Below are 13,547 nucleotides of genomic sequence, written 5' to 3'. Positions count from 1 at the left end.
TGGGGAAGGAGGGAGGGACACGCAGGAGGATCAAACATCATTATGGCGCTAGGACCCAGAAGCAGCGCAGGAAAAAGAAGCTACGAGTTTTTCTAAATAGTCTTTTCAACTTTTTCCCTTTCCTCAAAGTTCCAGCTGCCTCCGGATGTTGCCCCCCAAACCCCATCACCTGGGGCGGGGGGAGGGCCGGAGGGACAGAGAGGCGCCCTTAGGAAAGTTTGTACTCTCTGTGCTTCTTTCTCTGGTCTCTCCCCCAACTTCCCACCACCCCTTGAGCTCCCCAGCAGCCAGCTCAGCTTCCCCAGCCCCCATTCCACGTAGACTGCTTTGGGGGAAGGGGGGGCTACATTGACAGGAAGGGGGGGAGCCAGCGCCCGGCGAAGGAGAAACCAGAGGAGGAGGCGGAGAAAGTGCTTTGGTCTTTCTCATTCTCGGCCATCCCAGCTCCAGGCACCATGTCCCTCTGGGGCTCCCTCAACCGCCTCCTCCCCCTATCCCCCATCCTGTTGCTACTGCTGCTGGCCTCAGGAAAGGCCCTGGGCCGGGCCAGCCCGGGTGGGGGACCCCTAGAAGATGTGGTCATTGAGAGATACTACGTCCCCCGAGCCTGTCCTCGGGAGGTACAGATGGGGGACTTCATCCGCTACCACTACAATGGCACCTTTGAGGATGGCAAGAAGTTTGATTCGAGGTAATGGGGTGGGGGGATCCCCAAACACACCATTTCTCATTTCCTGAGCACAACCCCTCCCTGACCTCAGAGATTCATCTTCTTTTACCCTTAAACATACTTGTTCTCCCAGAAATCCCCAGTCCCCAAAGACGCCCTGTTCTCCACCAACTGTCTCACTTTCCATGTATCCTTCTCCATTCTTTCACCTCCCATCCCTCCATTCATACTCCCCATCCTACACAAAGTGCCTAAAACAGCTTCACTTGAGGGTGTATTTCTTGTTTGCCTCTGATTTGCAAATTGTTTGCATGCTGAATATATTTCCAAAGAAATGAGGTGTGGATGCACAAAGGTGTACTCTACTGCATTGCATCTAATTACTACACAATTCTTGTGTTTGTGTGTGCATGTGTGTATGTATGTATGTGTGTATAGTGTGTATGTATGGGGAGGGAAATATCAGTCTGGGATCCCCTTCAGACAGATTGCCTCCATCTCACTTTGATACTAACTCCCTTTCTTCTTCCCCACCCCACCAGTTATGAGGGTCTTTGATGTAAAAAGGAAACTGAAATAATTTATATGGGGGAAAAGTTTATTCAGAGTCAAAGAAAAAATTTTGTAAAGCAAAGTCACAGGAGAAGTGGAAAGAAGTGGCACTGATATGGGAGTGAGGGAAAAGATCAGAGTGTCTCCCATGTTGTGTCCCCAGACATCTCATTGCTGGACTCCTTCCCATCCCCTCCAAGGCTGTTCTCTGCCTCTGCCACCACTCTACTCCTCCCTCAGCTTCCTTCCATTTTAAAGGCTGAAACCTTGGCTGTCCATCTTGTTGACCTAGAGATTTGCAATCTGACTTGTCTTCTCCAAGGAGACCTGAGGGTGAGCTTTAGGGGACAGGGAGTAAGTTGTGCTCATCTCAGATTGGCTTCTGAAGATGATAGGGTAGGTACCCAGGACTCTAGGTCTCCTGTTCTACTCTTACACTGAAGTTCCCCCAATAAATGCTATCACATTGGGAAATAACTTCTTTGTAAAACCACTAAGGAATCTTTGGAATCATGCTTTGGGGAATTGTGGCAGAGGTAGGACAGAAGGTAGGCAGTACTGGGTAGGAGAGAAATGTGTTCACATAATGGAAAAACAGGGTTTTTTTAGGGGGGGGTGGAATTATTGTTGTAAAGGATTCTGGAACAATTCCCAGAGAGGCCTTCAAGAACCTCAATATGAAGTATAGAGACATGAGGAGAAAGGTATGCCCTGGCTATAATTGGGCCTGGAACAAAGCCTTATTTGCATTAGCTTTAGCTTGTTGGGCAGTATTTTTTTTCTGGTTTTTTAGTTTTTGCAAGGCAATGGGCTTAAGTGGCTTGCCCAAGGCCACAGGGCTAGGTAATTATTAAGTGTCTGAGGCCAGGTTTGAACTCAGGTACTCCTGACTCCAGGGCCCATGCTCTATCACTGCGCCACCTAGCCGCCCCATGTTTGGGCAGTTTTTTGAGCCAGATACTACTTCAGTTGACCCAAGAGCCAATGGGAGAAAATCTTAGTGCTACGTTCTAACCAAGTAGGCAAAACCAGATCTGGACCTTACCTTTAAGGCCCAAACTCAGGAAGTCTAAGACACTCAATTCCCAAATAAAAAGGATTCCCCATTTCTGAAACAGAGGACCAGTTCTGATGGGTCAAGGATCATTTAAGGCACAATTATTCAAACTGGGAGGGGGGAAACTTAGAAGGCATGTTTGCAGGAGTATGCAAGCCTGCATTGGGGGGATACACATTTATGTATATGACTGTTTTCTAATCTGTAAAATGGGGATCATGAAAGAAATTGACAAACCACTCTAGTATCTTTGCCAAGAAGCCCCCAAATGGGGCCACAGGGAGTCACTGAAGAACAAGCATTTATAAGATGATTTGAGGCTTGCAAAGCACTTTACAAGTATTATCTCATTTGATTCTCACAACTCTGGGAAATAAGTGCTCTTGCTATCCCCATTTGAATCCAGGTACCCCTAACTCCAAGGCCGGTGCCCTGTTATCCCCATTTAATAGATGATTTCATAAGACAGATGGAACAGATATGATTATCCCTATTTTACAGATGAGGAAACTGAGGCTCAAGAAGTTTAACTGACTTAGTAAAGTGATGCAGCTAAGAAAAAACTTAGTCCAAATTTGAATCCAGGTTCACTGACTCCAAATACATTTTTCCTTTTGCTCTACCACATGACTATAATGTGATCCTGGGCCATTTGGTCCCATCTTCATCCCCTCTTCTGCAGCTATGATCGTGGAGTGACAGTAGCAGGCGTGGTAGGTGTGGGCCGGCTCATCACTGGCATGGACAGAGGGCTCATGGGAATGTGTGTCAATGAAAGACGACGCCTCATTGTACCTCCCCACCTTGGTTATGGCAGCATCGGGGTTGGTGAGCAAAGGAGAGGGGATGGATGGACCACAGAAGCATGAAAAATTGGTGGTGGGGGGGTCTTAACCAGAAGAAATGGTAGGGAGGCACAGTTACAGAATACTTAATGCTTAAAAGTTTACAAAATGGGTAATTTAAGTGTGATTATTATTATTATTACCCTTTTACACATGGGGAAAACAGTCTCAGGTTTAAATGACTAACCCACAGTCACACACCTAGGAAATGTTGGAACCTGGACTGGAGCTAAATTGAATTATGAGTTCAGTACTTCTTCCACCCCATCACACAGCCTCCCTCATAGAGTGAAGGTTATATATAGGACCATGGAAGCTAGGATACTCTAGGGAAGGAAGATGTCCCTTTGAAGGGAGGGGGTCTTTCCCTGGAATGCCCCTGGGACTAATAGATGGTCTTCTTCTCAGCTGGATTGATCCCTCCTGACACCACACTGTACTTTGACGTTGTTTTGTTGGATGTATGGAATAAGGAAGACACAGTGCAGGTGAACACTCTCCTTCGACCACCCACTTGTCCCCGAATGGTCCAGGATAGTGACTTTGTCCGCTACCACTACAATGGCACACTGCTGGATGGGACAGCTTTTGACTCTAGGTAATGGGGTTCTGGGAGACCTTGGAAGGCACTGAGGAATGTGAAGCCTGGGAAATGAGGGAATGGCACAGAAATCCAGGAGTTTTCTCCCTACTCAATCTCTTCTCCATCTCATCCTCCATAGCTACAGCAGGAGTAGCACTTATGACACCTATGTGGGCTCAGGATGGCTTATCAAGGGCATGGACCAAGGCCTGCTGGGGATGTGTCCTGGAGAGAAAAGGAAGATCATCATACCCCCCTTTCTGGCATATGGAGAGAAAGGCTATGGTGAGAACAGTGGGCTCAAGTAGGGGGAGGTGGATAGCCATTAGAAGGAAAGTGGAAGCACAAGAAAGGGGGGAAGAGGAGACCTTGACTTTGTGGGGGATTTTTATTTGTTTTGTTTTTGAAGAAGTTGGGGTGAATGACTTGCAGAGTTAAGTCACATAGATAATAAGTATCAAGTACCTGAGATTGGATCTGAACCTAGATCCTCCTGATTCCAGAATCAATGTTCTCTATCCACTGTACCACCTAGCTGCCTCTGCAGATTGACTCTGAGGAAATAAAATGATATGCAAATAATACCCACCCTTTGACAGAGCAAAGATGAACACAGGATGCAGACTGAACTTGTTTAAATATGGTCAATACAGAATTTTGATTTGGTTGACTATACACATTTTTAATGGAGTTTTTTCTTTTTTATTCCCCCCTAGCCTGAGATAGGGATAGAGGGTAGAGAAAAGAAAATTTATATTGGTTAATTAAAATGTTTAATTTTTAAAAATTATATGCAAACTATTCACCCCCCCCCCAAGTTGGTAATCCAAAGAAACCTTAGAGGACAGGGGCAGCAACCCTAGGGAGCTTGATCTTTGGCATTCTTTTCTTTACGCTCTAGGAACTGTGATCCCTCCTCAAGCTTCTCTCGTTTTCCATGTCCTTCTCATTGATGTCCACAATCCCAAAGACAGTGTTCAGTTAGAGACCCTACTGCTGCCTCCAGGTTGTGGACGGAAAGCTGTGGCAGGGGATTTCATGCGGTACCATTATAATGGATCCCTGATGGATGGCACCATTTTTGACTCCAGGTAAGAGATGAGGTAGACCCATGGGAAAATGATAGGAGCTGAAGAAGTTGCTGAAACAAGTCACTGGAAGTAGGGGAAAGACTGGAGGAAACACTAGAGGCAAGAATCTCAGAATCTTGGATTCAAAAAGAATCTCATCAGTCATGCCTAACAAGTGGTCATCCATCCTGAAGACCTCCAGTGAGAAGAAACTTGGTAGATCCGATTCTAGTTTTCAATATCTCTAATTGCTCAAAGGTTTTTCCTTATATTAAATCTAAATCTAACTCTTTGCAGCTCTAACTCATTACTCCTGATTCTGCTCCCTTTTCTCCCAGAGCCAAACAGATCAATGAACAGGAATTTATTAAGTGCTTACTATGTTGGGCAGCTAGGTGGCGCCATAGTGTATACAGTGCCAGTCCTGGAGTCATGAAGACTCATCTTCCTGAGTTCAAATGTGACCTCAGATTTCCTAGATGTGTGACCCTGGGCAAGTCATTTAACCCTGCTTACCTCAGTTTCCTCATATGTAAAATAAATCAGAGTAGGAAATGCTCCAGTATCTTTTCCAAGAAAATCTCAAGTGGGGTCACAAAGAGTCAGGTATGATTGAGAAACATGACTGAACAACAGCTACTACTGTGCTGAATACTATGCTAAGTTGTAGGTTACAACAAAAGAAGTTATTCCTTCCCTCAAGACTCTTTCATACTGTAAAGAGAGATAACATACAGAGAGAGATTAGAAGATAGCTAAAACACATACATATATTATACATATAAATATATATATATATATATATATATACATATGCATAAGATATATTCCAGAAATCATCTCAGTTTAAGATCAAAGGTAGACCCTTAAGAACTTGGAGAATATTAGGGGAACCTCCTGGTCAACTGGTAAATCTTGTTTCTCAAGTCCACCTAGTCAACTGCCCCCTCTGAATAAGACTAACAGGAAGGTCATAGCCCCAAAATAAATATATAGCATTTGGGAAGAGAGATACCACAAGGAGCTGCGTATCCTTCATAAAGAAGGTGGTGCTTGAGTTGAATCCTGAAGGAAATTGGGAATTCTTAGATACAGAGGAGACATAGAAGTGCAACATAGGTATGAAGCATAGGAGATGGAATGTAGTTTGTGAAGAATAGCAAAAAGACCAGAAAAAGTCAAAGGGAGTAATGGATAGTAAGGTTGGAAAGGTATGTCAGAGCCAAGTGGTGAAGAGTTTTAAATGTCAAATAGAGGAGTTGGGAGGAATGGCTAGGAATAAGGAACCACTGGCCTTTGTTAAGTAGGCCAATGATCAGACCCATACTTGGGCAAAATCATTTTGGCAGCTTGTGTAGAGAGGATGGTTTGAAGTGAGAAAAAGCCTGAGGCAGGAAGTCCAATTAAGAGGCTATTAAAATAGTCCAGGCAAGAAGTGATGAGGGTAATAAGGGTTAGGGAGCATCAAGATGGCTTTGGAGACAGTAAATCACTGGGGAAGAACAGGGGAGAGACCATGGGGAGGAAGGAGAGTTTGTGGAGCCATTGTCTTTCTAGTGAAATGCATCTTAAGTGCATCTCCAATGTAATGATCAATGAGTCAATAAACACTTATTCTAGTGCCCATTGTGATAACGCTCAAACTCTTCACATATGGGCTGGTGTTTTTGGTGTAAGAAATCAAGGAACACTGAATTTTCCAGGTAATGATACAACTGGAGAACTGGAAAGCTTGCCCATGGACCATGTCCCTTCAATGTAATCAGACTTTTGTTGAGTTCATTTCCTGTTCAAGCAGATGTTTTGATATTTCAAGGTTTGACTGTCATAGACAAACTTTGCTTATTTCACAAATACTATAGTTACAACATGGGAGAAGCAACCCAGTGCAGTAGATTGAGAACTGCTTCAAAGCCATGAAAGACTGAGTTCATGACCCTCTTCTAACACATACTGTCTATGTGACTGTGGTAGAATCAGCTAACCTCCGTGATCAGGTGACTCCCTAGAACCCAAAGTTGTAGAGAAGATGCTGACCTGAGTTGGTTGAAAGAGTTCCTTTCCAGGAGCACTGACCACCAAAAAAATCAAAGGTCAAGTCACTATCCTTGTATTAATAATATTAATATATAACATAATAATATAACATTCAATATATAAATATATAATATATATCCTAGGAAAGTAAAATTTTTGCCAAACTAAATTACTGGTAACTAAGAAGGTCAGGACAGGCCTCATGTAGGAGGTGATCCTTAAACTAAGTTATGAAAGAAGCTAGGTTTTCTGTGAGGCAGAAATGAAGAGAGAGTACATTTCAGTCATAGGGTTCAGCTTGTGCAAGAGCATGGTGGTGAGAGTTGGAATATCATGTCTAAGGAAGAGTAAATAGGCCAATAGTCCATACTGAGGTATATGTAAAGGATGATAATGAGCCTTATTACATCTAGACAGGTAGTGGAGTTACTTTGAAGTTATGAACTCAAGATGTCAAATGAGATATATTTGTGGATATAAGGACATTTTGTTTTTCTTGACTATGCATAGTTGTTACAAGGATTTGGCCTTCCTTCCCTCTCTTTTCTTCTCTTCTTCCTTATGTTTTTTTCCCTTTCCTCCTCCCTTTCTTCTCTCCTCCTTCTCTTCCTTCTTCCCTACTTTCTTTCTCTCTTTCCTTCTTTTTTCTTCTCTTCCTCCCTTTCTTCCTCCTTTTCTTCCTTCTTTTCTCCCTTTCTCCCTTTTTTCTTTCTCTTTCCTTCACTTTTTCTTCTTTTCTTCCTTCCTTGTCTCCTTTCTCTTTCCTCCCTTTTCTTTCCTTTTCCCTCTCTCCTTCTTTCCCTTCTTTCTTCCCTCCCTCTTTCTTTCCTCCATTTTTCCTCTTCCCTCCTTTTTTCTTCCTTCCATCATTTTCTTCCTCCCTCCTTCTTTCCCTCCCTCCTTCCATCTCTTTCCTTCTCTTCTTTCCTGTTTACTCCTTTCTTTCTCTTCCTTCTTTTTTTCCCAATTTTTTCCCAAGTTTTGGGAGAAGGGAGAGACAATAAGTGCTTATTGGGTTTTTTTAAAAAGCAAAATAAAATATACACTTTTTTAAAGAAGTAAGACAAAAAAAAGAGAAAGGAGCCAGATAATGAGAAGTTTTAGGATGTATTTTATTCCAAGGCAAGACAGAAGCTCTGGAGGCTCTTGAGTAGAAGAATGAAATGGTCAGAATTGTGCTTCAGGAATATCACTTTCTCTCAGGAGAGTGAGAGACTGAAGGCAGGGAGACCAATCAGAAGGTAATGCAGTGTGGGCCAGCTGAGGAACCATGAGGGCTTTGTACTAGGGAAGTGGCCCCGTGACTAGAGAAGGAGATGTGATCAGATATAGAACTGACTGGGCTACAGTCCAGTCATCAAGAAGGTGAGGAGCCCATTTAGTCCATGAGTTTGATTGGTTGGAGGGATTGAAGGATATGGAGGAATCTCTTGGGCCCCACCTGACAAAACAACCCTATTTCTTCCCTACTTTATATTGCAGCTACTCGAGAAACCATACTTATAACACTTACATAGGGCAGGGTTACATCATCCCAGGCATGGACCAGGGTTTGCAGGGAGTATGCATCGGAGAGCTCCGAAGAATCACCATCCCTCCACACCTCGCCTATGGAGAAAATGGAGCTGGTAGGATTTTCTCCTTTACCTGCAAATACTAGCCTCAATCCTTCCCTTACTTTTACCTCCCAGTTTGAAGGGGCACATATTTTCTCCAACTAGTGTACCCAACTAGATACACCCTCATGATACAAGGCAATGGCCAGGAACTTGAGCTAACCTTTTCCCCATCCACAAAAATAAATGATTTGAGTTATCCAATAGGTTCTCAGGAATGTGATTCAGAAATATAATTTTTCAAAAAATGTGATCGTTGTCTGCTAGGCAAGTCTAATCCCTCCTTCCATTTTTTCCCATAGGGAGGGTAAAGTGATCCCAAAGTCTATAAATGTTGATTTCTCATCTTATCACTAATCCTAGCAACAGTAGAGAGAAGAAAAGGATGATCATTAGAGCTGGGGTTCTCCCATGCCTCAGAACCAGGGGAAGCCTCAAGAGTCATCCTTGTTCTGCCATTTACTACCTAAGTAACCTTGGGCAAAGGAAGAGGAACAAGCATTTATTAAGGGCCTGCTAGGCACTATACTGAGTACTCCACAAATATTTCATTTCATCCTTCATCTTGGGAGGTAGGAGCTCCATTTTATAGTTGAGGAAACTGAAGCAGGCCAAAATTAAGTGGCTTGTCCAGGGACCCAGAGCTAAGAAGTGTCTGAAGTCACATTTGAACTCAGATCTTCCTTACTCTAGGCCCAGCACTCTATCCACTGGGTCACCCAGCTAGCTGCCTCTAACCTCAGGGAAAGTCCCTAACCTCCCTGGACCTCTGTTTCCTCATTTGTAAAATGGGGATGGGGGTGAATTAGCTTGGCCTTTAAGTTCCCAAGATTTTATTCAGCTCTAAATCTGTGTTATGTAATTGCCCATCCTGGGCTCCAGGAGACAAGATCCCTGGCTCTGCAGTGTTGATCTTTGATGTCCATGTCATCGATTTCCACAATCCATCTGACTTGGTGGAAACACAGACGCTCTCCAGGCCCAGCGAAGGCTGCAACGAGACCTCCAAGCTTGGGGATTTTGTACGCTATCACTATAATTGCTCCTTGTTGGATGGCACCAAGCTCTTCTCTTCGTGAGTACTGGGCAGGGGAGAATCATTCATTCATTCATGGAGCACTCATTAAGCATCTGCTGCATAGGTTCTGGGGCCACAAAGACAAGACCCAAAACAACCTATTTCTTTACTGGAGTTTATCTTCTACTGGCAGAGAAATGGAGTACAGGAAAATTCACCCACCATCACATACCAGCCTGCAATTATTACTTATACTGGTTAAGGAGGGAAAAATATAGAATCCAAACTCAACCATCTCTGATGGTCTAGGGGGCTGGTTATTTGGTTTCTAGACAATCTAAAGCAGAGATTCTTAATCTGGGCCCCAAAGAAAGATCTTAGGGGGTCCATGAACTTGGGTCTTTTTAAAAAAATTTTGATCACTGTATTTCAGTATAATTGGTTTCTTGGTAATCCTCTTTTTATGCATTTTAAAAACTTCTGAGAAAGTTGTCATGGGTTCCAGCAGCCTGGCAGAGGGTCCAGGACACATAAAAGGTTAAGAGCTCTCTTGTTGCTTCTGCATGATTCCCATATGTCTATCATAGCTATTTTCTCATTCCTAAGTACTTCCCATCCAAAGGGAGAGATGGGGTGGGGGGGACGACAAGCATTTATTTTCTATTATGAGCCATGAAGGTAGGCAATTAGAGCAGTAAAGTGCTGGGAGTAGGGTCAGAAAAACTCATTTTCCTGAGTTCAAATCCGTCTTTGGCCACTTCCTAGCTGTGTGATCCTGTATAAGTCATTTCACCCTGTTTGCCTCAGTTTTCTCACCTGTAAAATGAACCTGATAAGGAAATGGTGAACCACTTCAGTATCTCTACCAAGGAAACCTCAAATAGGGCCCTAAAGTGTCAGACATAATCAAAAAAAAAAAGACTTAACAACAACAAAATGTGTTGAGCATTGTACTAAGTTATTTAAAATGATTGTTTTATTTGAAGGGGCTATCAATTTCCCCATTTTACAGTTGAGAATGCAGAAAGAGATTAAGTGACTGGCCCAGAGTCACACAGCTAATAAATGTCCAAGACTGGATTTGAACTCGTTTTCCTGACTCCAGGTCCAGTTCTCTCTACTCCACTGCTTCAGCTAACTGCCTCACTTCATCTTTTTGTCTGATTCAAAGAAAAAGGAAACAACAATATAAAATATTTTGAAAGTGGTCACTTAATTTGAGGAAAAAAGAAAGGGAGACTAGTTGCTGTCTCTTACTTTTTTTTTAACCATATGTGAGTGGATGGTAATAATAGACACTAAACTTTGCATTTTTATCATTGATTTGCCCTTCACCATAGCAAAACCTCTTTTATAGTCAGGGTAGAAGCTAAGGTTCAGTGCTGCCTTTGGAATGCCCTCACAGCATTGGGATAGGAGAGTCAAAGTGTATTGTTCCCATTTTATGGATGATCAAATTCAATGCAGAGAAAGCAAAGATCATACTGAGTCCGGAAGGCCTGAGTTCAAATCCAGCCTCACTTGTGACACTCTGAACAAGTTTATCTCTGTCTGCCTCAGTTTACTCATCTGTGAAATGAGAATTCTCTCACAGGGTGGTTATAAGAATCAAATAAAATATTTGGTTAAGTGCTTAGCACAATGCCTAGCTGTTTAGGGATTTAATTGTTATTTCCTTCCATTCTGTTCCCCACTGATCAGTACTAGGACCCAGATCCTTTGACTACTACCTAGTGAAGTAGATAGTATCATCCCTCTTACTTCTTACTTTTTTTTTAGGTTTTTGCAAGGCAAATGGGGTTAAGTGGCTTGCCCAAGGCCACACAGCTAGGTAATTATTAAGTGTCTGAGACCGGATTTGAACCCAGGTACTCCTAACTCCAGGGCCAGTGCTTTATCCACTAGGACACCTAGCCACCCCTGTTTCATCCCTATCTTAAGGAAAGGCATCAAGGCGGCACAGTGGACAGAGTGCTGGACCTGGAATCAGAAGGCTCTAAGTTCAAATCTAACTTCAAAAACTCCCTAGCACTTCATGCTATTTGCCTTGGTTTCCTTATCTGTAAAGTGAGCTGGATCAGGAAATAGCAAACCACTTCAGTATCTTTGCCAAGAAAACCTCAAATGGGGTCATGAAAAGTCAGGCATGAACAATTAAAGAGGGAGAATCTGAGATTAAGAGAGATTAAATGATTTGCCCAGGGTCACATGGCTAGTAAAACAGGATCTGAATCAGATCTTGCAGATTCCAAGGCTGTGCTCTATCCACTATGCTTTTTTAGCTGTCTCCCGTAGTCTACAGATCATTACAAATGAAGGAGGAAGGGTAAACTTAAGCCCGGAGAGACCCTTCCAGATCCAGATACTCCTTGTCTTCTTCCAGCCATGACTACGGAGAACCCCAAGAAGCCACTTTGGGGGCCAACAAGGTGATTGAAGGACTGAACACTGGCCTTCAGGGCATGTGTGTGGGAGAGAGACGACAACTGATCATCCCTCCCCACCTGGGACATGGAGAGAATGGAGGTGAGGGGGCAAATGGGAGATGAGGTCATATGCTCCCCAGTCCTTCTGACCTTGTCCCAACTGGAGAAGGTTGACCATCAAAGAAAGAGTTGAAGGGGCAGGGAAAGAGGGCAAATGGAAGCCATATAGCTTCTATTATTTCCATTGGGGGATTTAAGAAGCCCTTGGGAATAAAGAATTGACTAGTTCTTCTAATTCTTCTACAGATCTCCCCCTCTGAGTTCCAACAAGACCATCTTGGCCCCTATGGTCAGGTGCTACTTCCTACTCCTTCATCTCTCACTTTTTCAAATACAGGGAATGGGAGTTAGTAAGGGCATGGTGGAAGGGCTAGGAACCTCAGTCTCCAATAAAGTCTCATCTCTGTTTCTCCAAGCCCGAGGGGTCCCAGGCAGTGCTGTGCTACTCTTTGAGGTCGAGCTGGTATCCCGAGAAGAGGGGTTACCTGAGGGTTACTTGTTTGTGTGGCATGGGGAACCCCCCACTAAGCTGTATGAAGACATGGACCTCAACAAGGATGGAGAAATCCCACCTGAGGAGGTAGGCAAAAAAGTTCTAGCACTTTGAAAACTATTACTCAATTCAGGAGCTGCTTCAGGCCCATGCTATCATTCATTCCATTCATTTATTTAGGAATATTTATTAAGCACCAACTAAGGGTCAAGCATTGTTCAGGGGATTCTGAGACAAAAGAAGGTTGACATTCTATTAGGAGTAAATAATATTTACACACAGATAAGTAAATACAAACTTTGTTTCTCCCTTCCACATCATTAATTTTCCCCAATGCAATTTCAATATATTGTGGGTCAGTATAAGAAATTAAATGGGAATTTTGAAGAGTCTTGTGGAAGCCACAAGTGAAAACAACAGGTGAAGGTCAGCAGATGAAACTATACTTTAAAAACCCAGAAATACATGAAATATATCTATAGAATAATATAATATTAATATAATTATCTTTTATTATTATAATAATTCAGACTTCTTCTCTGGTATGAACAGAGAGAGGACCAAAGAATTCTAAGCATTTTCCAGATCCCAGAGGCTTTGCGCCTCAACACCCTCCAAGTGGAAGGGATAACTATAATTTGGAAGGTGGCATGGGAAGGGGTTAGGAGAAGTCCTTGTGGGAGGCAAAGGTATTTAAACCAATCCTTCAAGGAAGAAGCTAGATTCAAAGAGGCATTCTCGGTCAAAGGAAACTATTTTCAAGTATGGGGGTTAGTGGCCTGTGTAAAAACATGAGGATAGTCAAAACTATTAATCAGTTCTCACCCTCCCTCAACTCCATTCTCTTCAACCCATCCCCAATGCTACTGCTTTCCTTGTCCTTAACCCTTCCTCTCCCTTTCAACTTTTCCCCTTTTTGCTACCTTCTCCTCCTTGGTTAACACCACCACTCAAACTCTTTTCTGGGTTCACTGTCTCTTTAACAAGTCTAGCTCCCTTCCTCAGTTACTTCTGTTAGGTTGGGCTGATCCAACCATTCCAAAACAAGGATGACCTCCATCTAAGTATATGTTTCCCAATGCCCCATCTATAATCCTGTTCAACCCCTTGGTGTTTGACT

General features: G+C 43.1%; 1 protein-coding gene across 1 annotated transcript in view; it reads left to right on the top strand.

Moving 5' to 3' along the window:
• The first annotated feature begins 108 nt into the window (after nucleotides 1-108).
• The window catches only part of FKBP10 (FKBP prolyl isomerase 10), a 16,880-nt gene continuing 3,441 nt past the window's right edge, over nucleotides 109-13,547 (top strand). The window contains exons 1-9 of the mRNA XM_074223921.1: nucleotides 109-691; nucleotides 2,962-3,107; nucleotides 3,533-3,722; nucleotides 3,847-3,992; nucleotides 4,609-4,798; nucleotides 8,297-8,442; nucleotides 9,313-9,505; nucleotides 11,832-11,974; nucleotides 12,351-12,514. Coding sequence (XP_074080022.1) covers nucleotides 456-691; nucleotides 2,962-3,107; nucleotides 3,533-3,722; nucleotides 3,847-3,992; nucleotides 4,609-4,798; nucleotides 8,297-8,442; nucleotides 9,313-9,505; nucleotides 11,832-11,974; nucleotides 12,351-12,514 — 1,554 coding nt within the window. The 5' untranslated portion in view covers nucleotides 109-455. The remainder of the gene's footprint in view (nucleotides 692-2,961; nucleotides 3,108-3,532; nucleotides 3,723-3,846; nucleotides 3,993-4,608; nucleotides 4,799-8,296; nucleotides 8,443-9,312; nucleotides 9,506-11,831; nucleotides 11,975-12,350; nucleotides 12,515-13,547) is intronic.

This window comes from Macrotis lagotis, chromosome 2 (assembly GCF_037893015.1).
Source record: "Macrotis lagotis isolate mMagLag1 chromosome 2, bilby.v1.9.chrom.fasta, whole genome shotgun sequence".
Taxonomy (NCBI): domain Eukaryota; kingdom Metazoa; phylum Chordata; class Mammalia; order Peramelemorphia; family Peramelidae; genus Macrotis; species Macrotis lagotis.
Note: the sequence above shows the minus strand (reverse complement) of the source record. Positions and strands in the feature narration are given on the sequence as shown.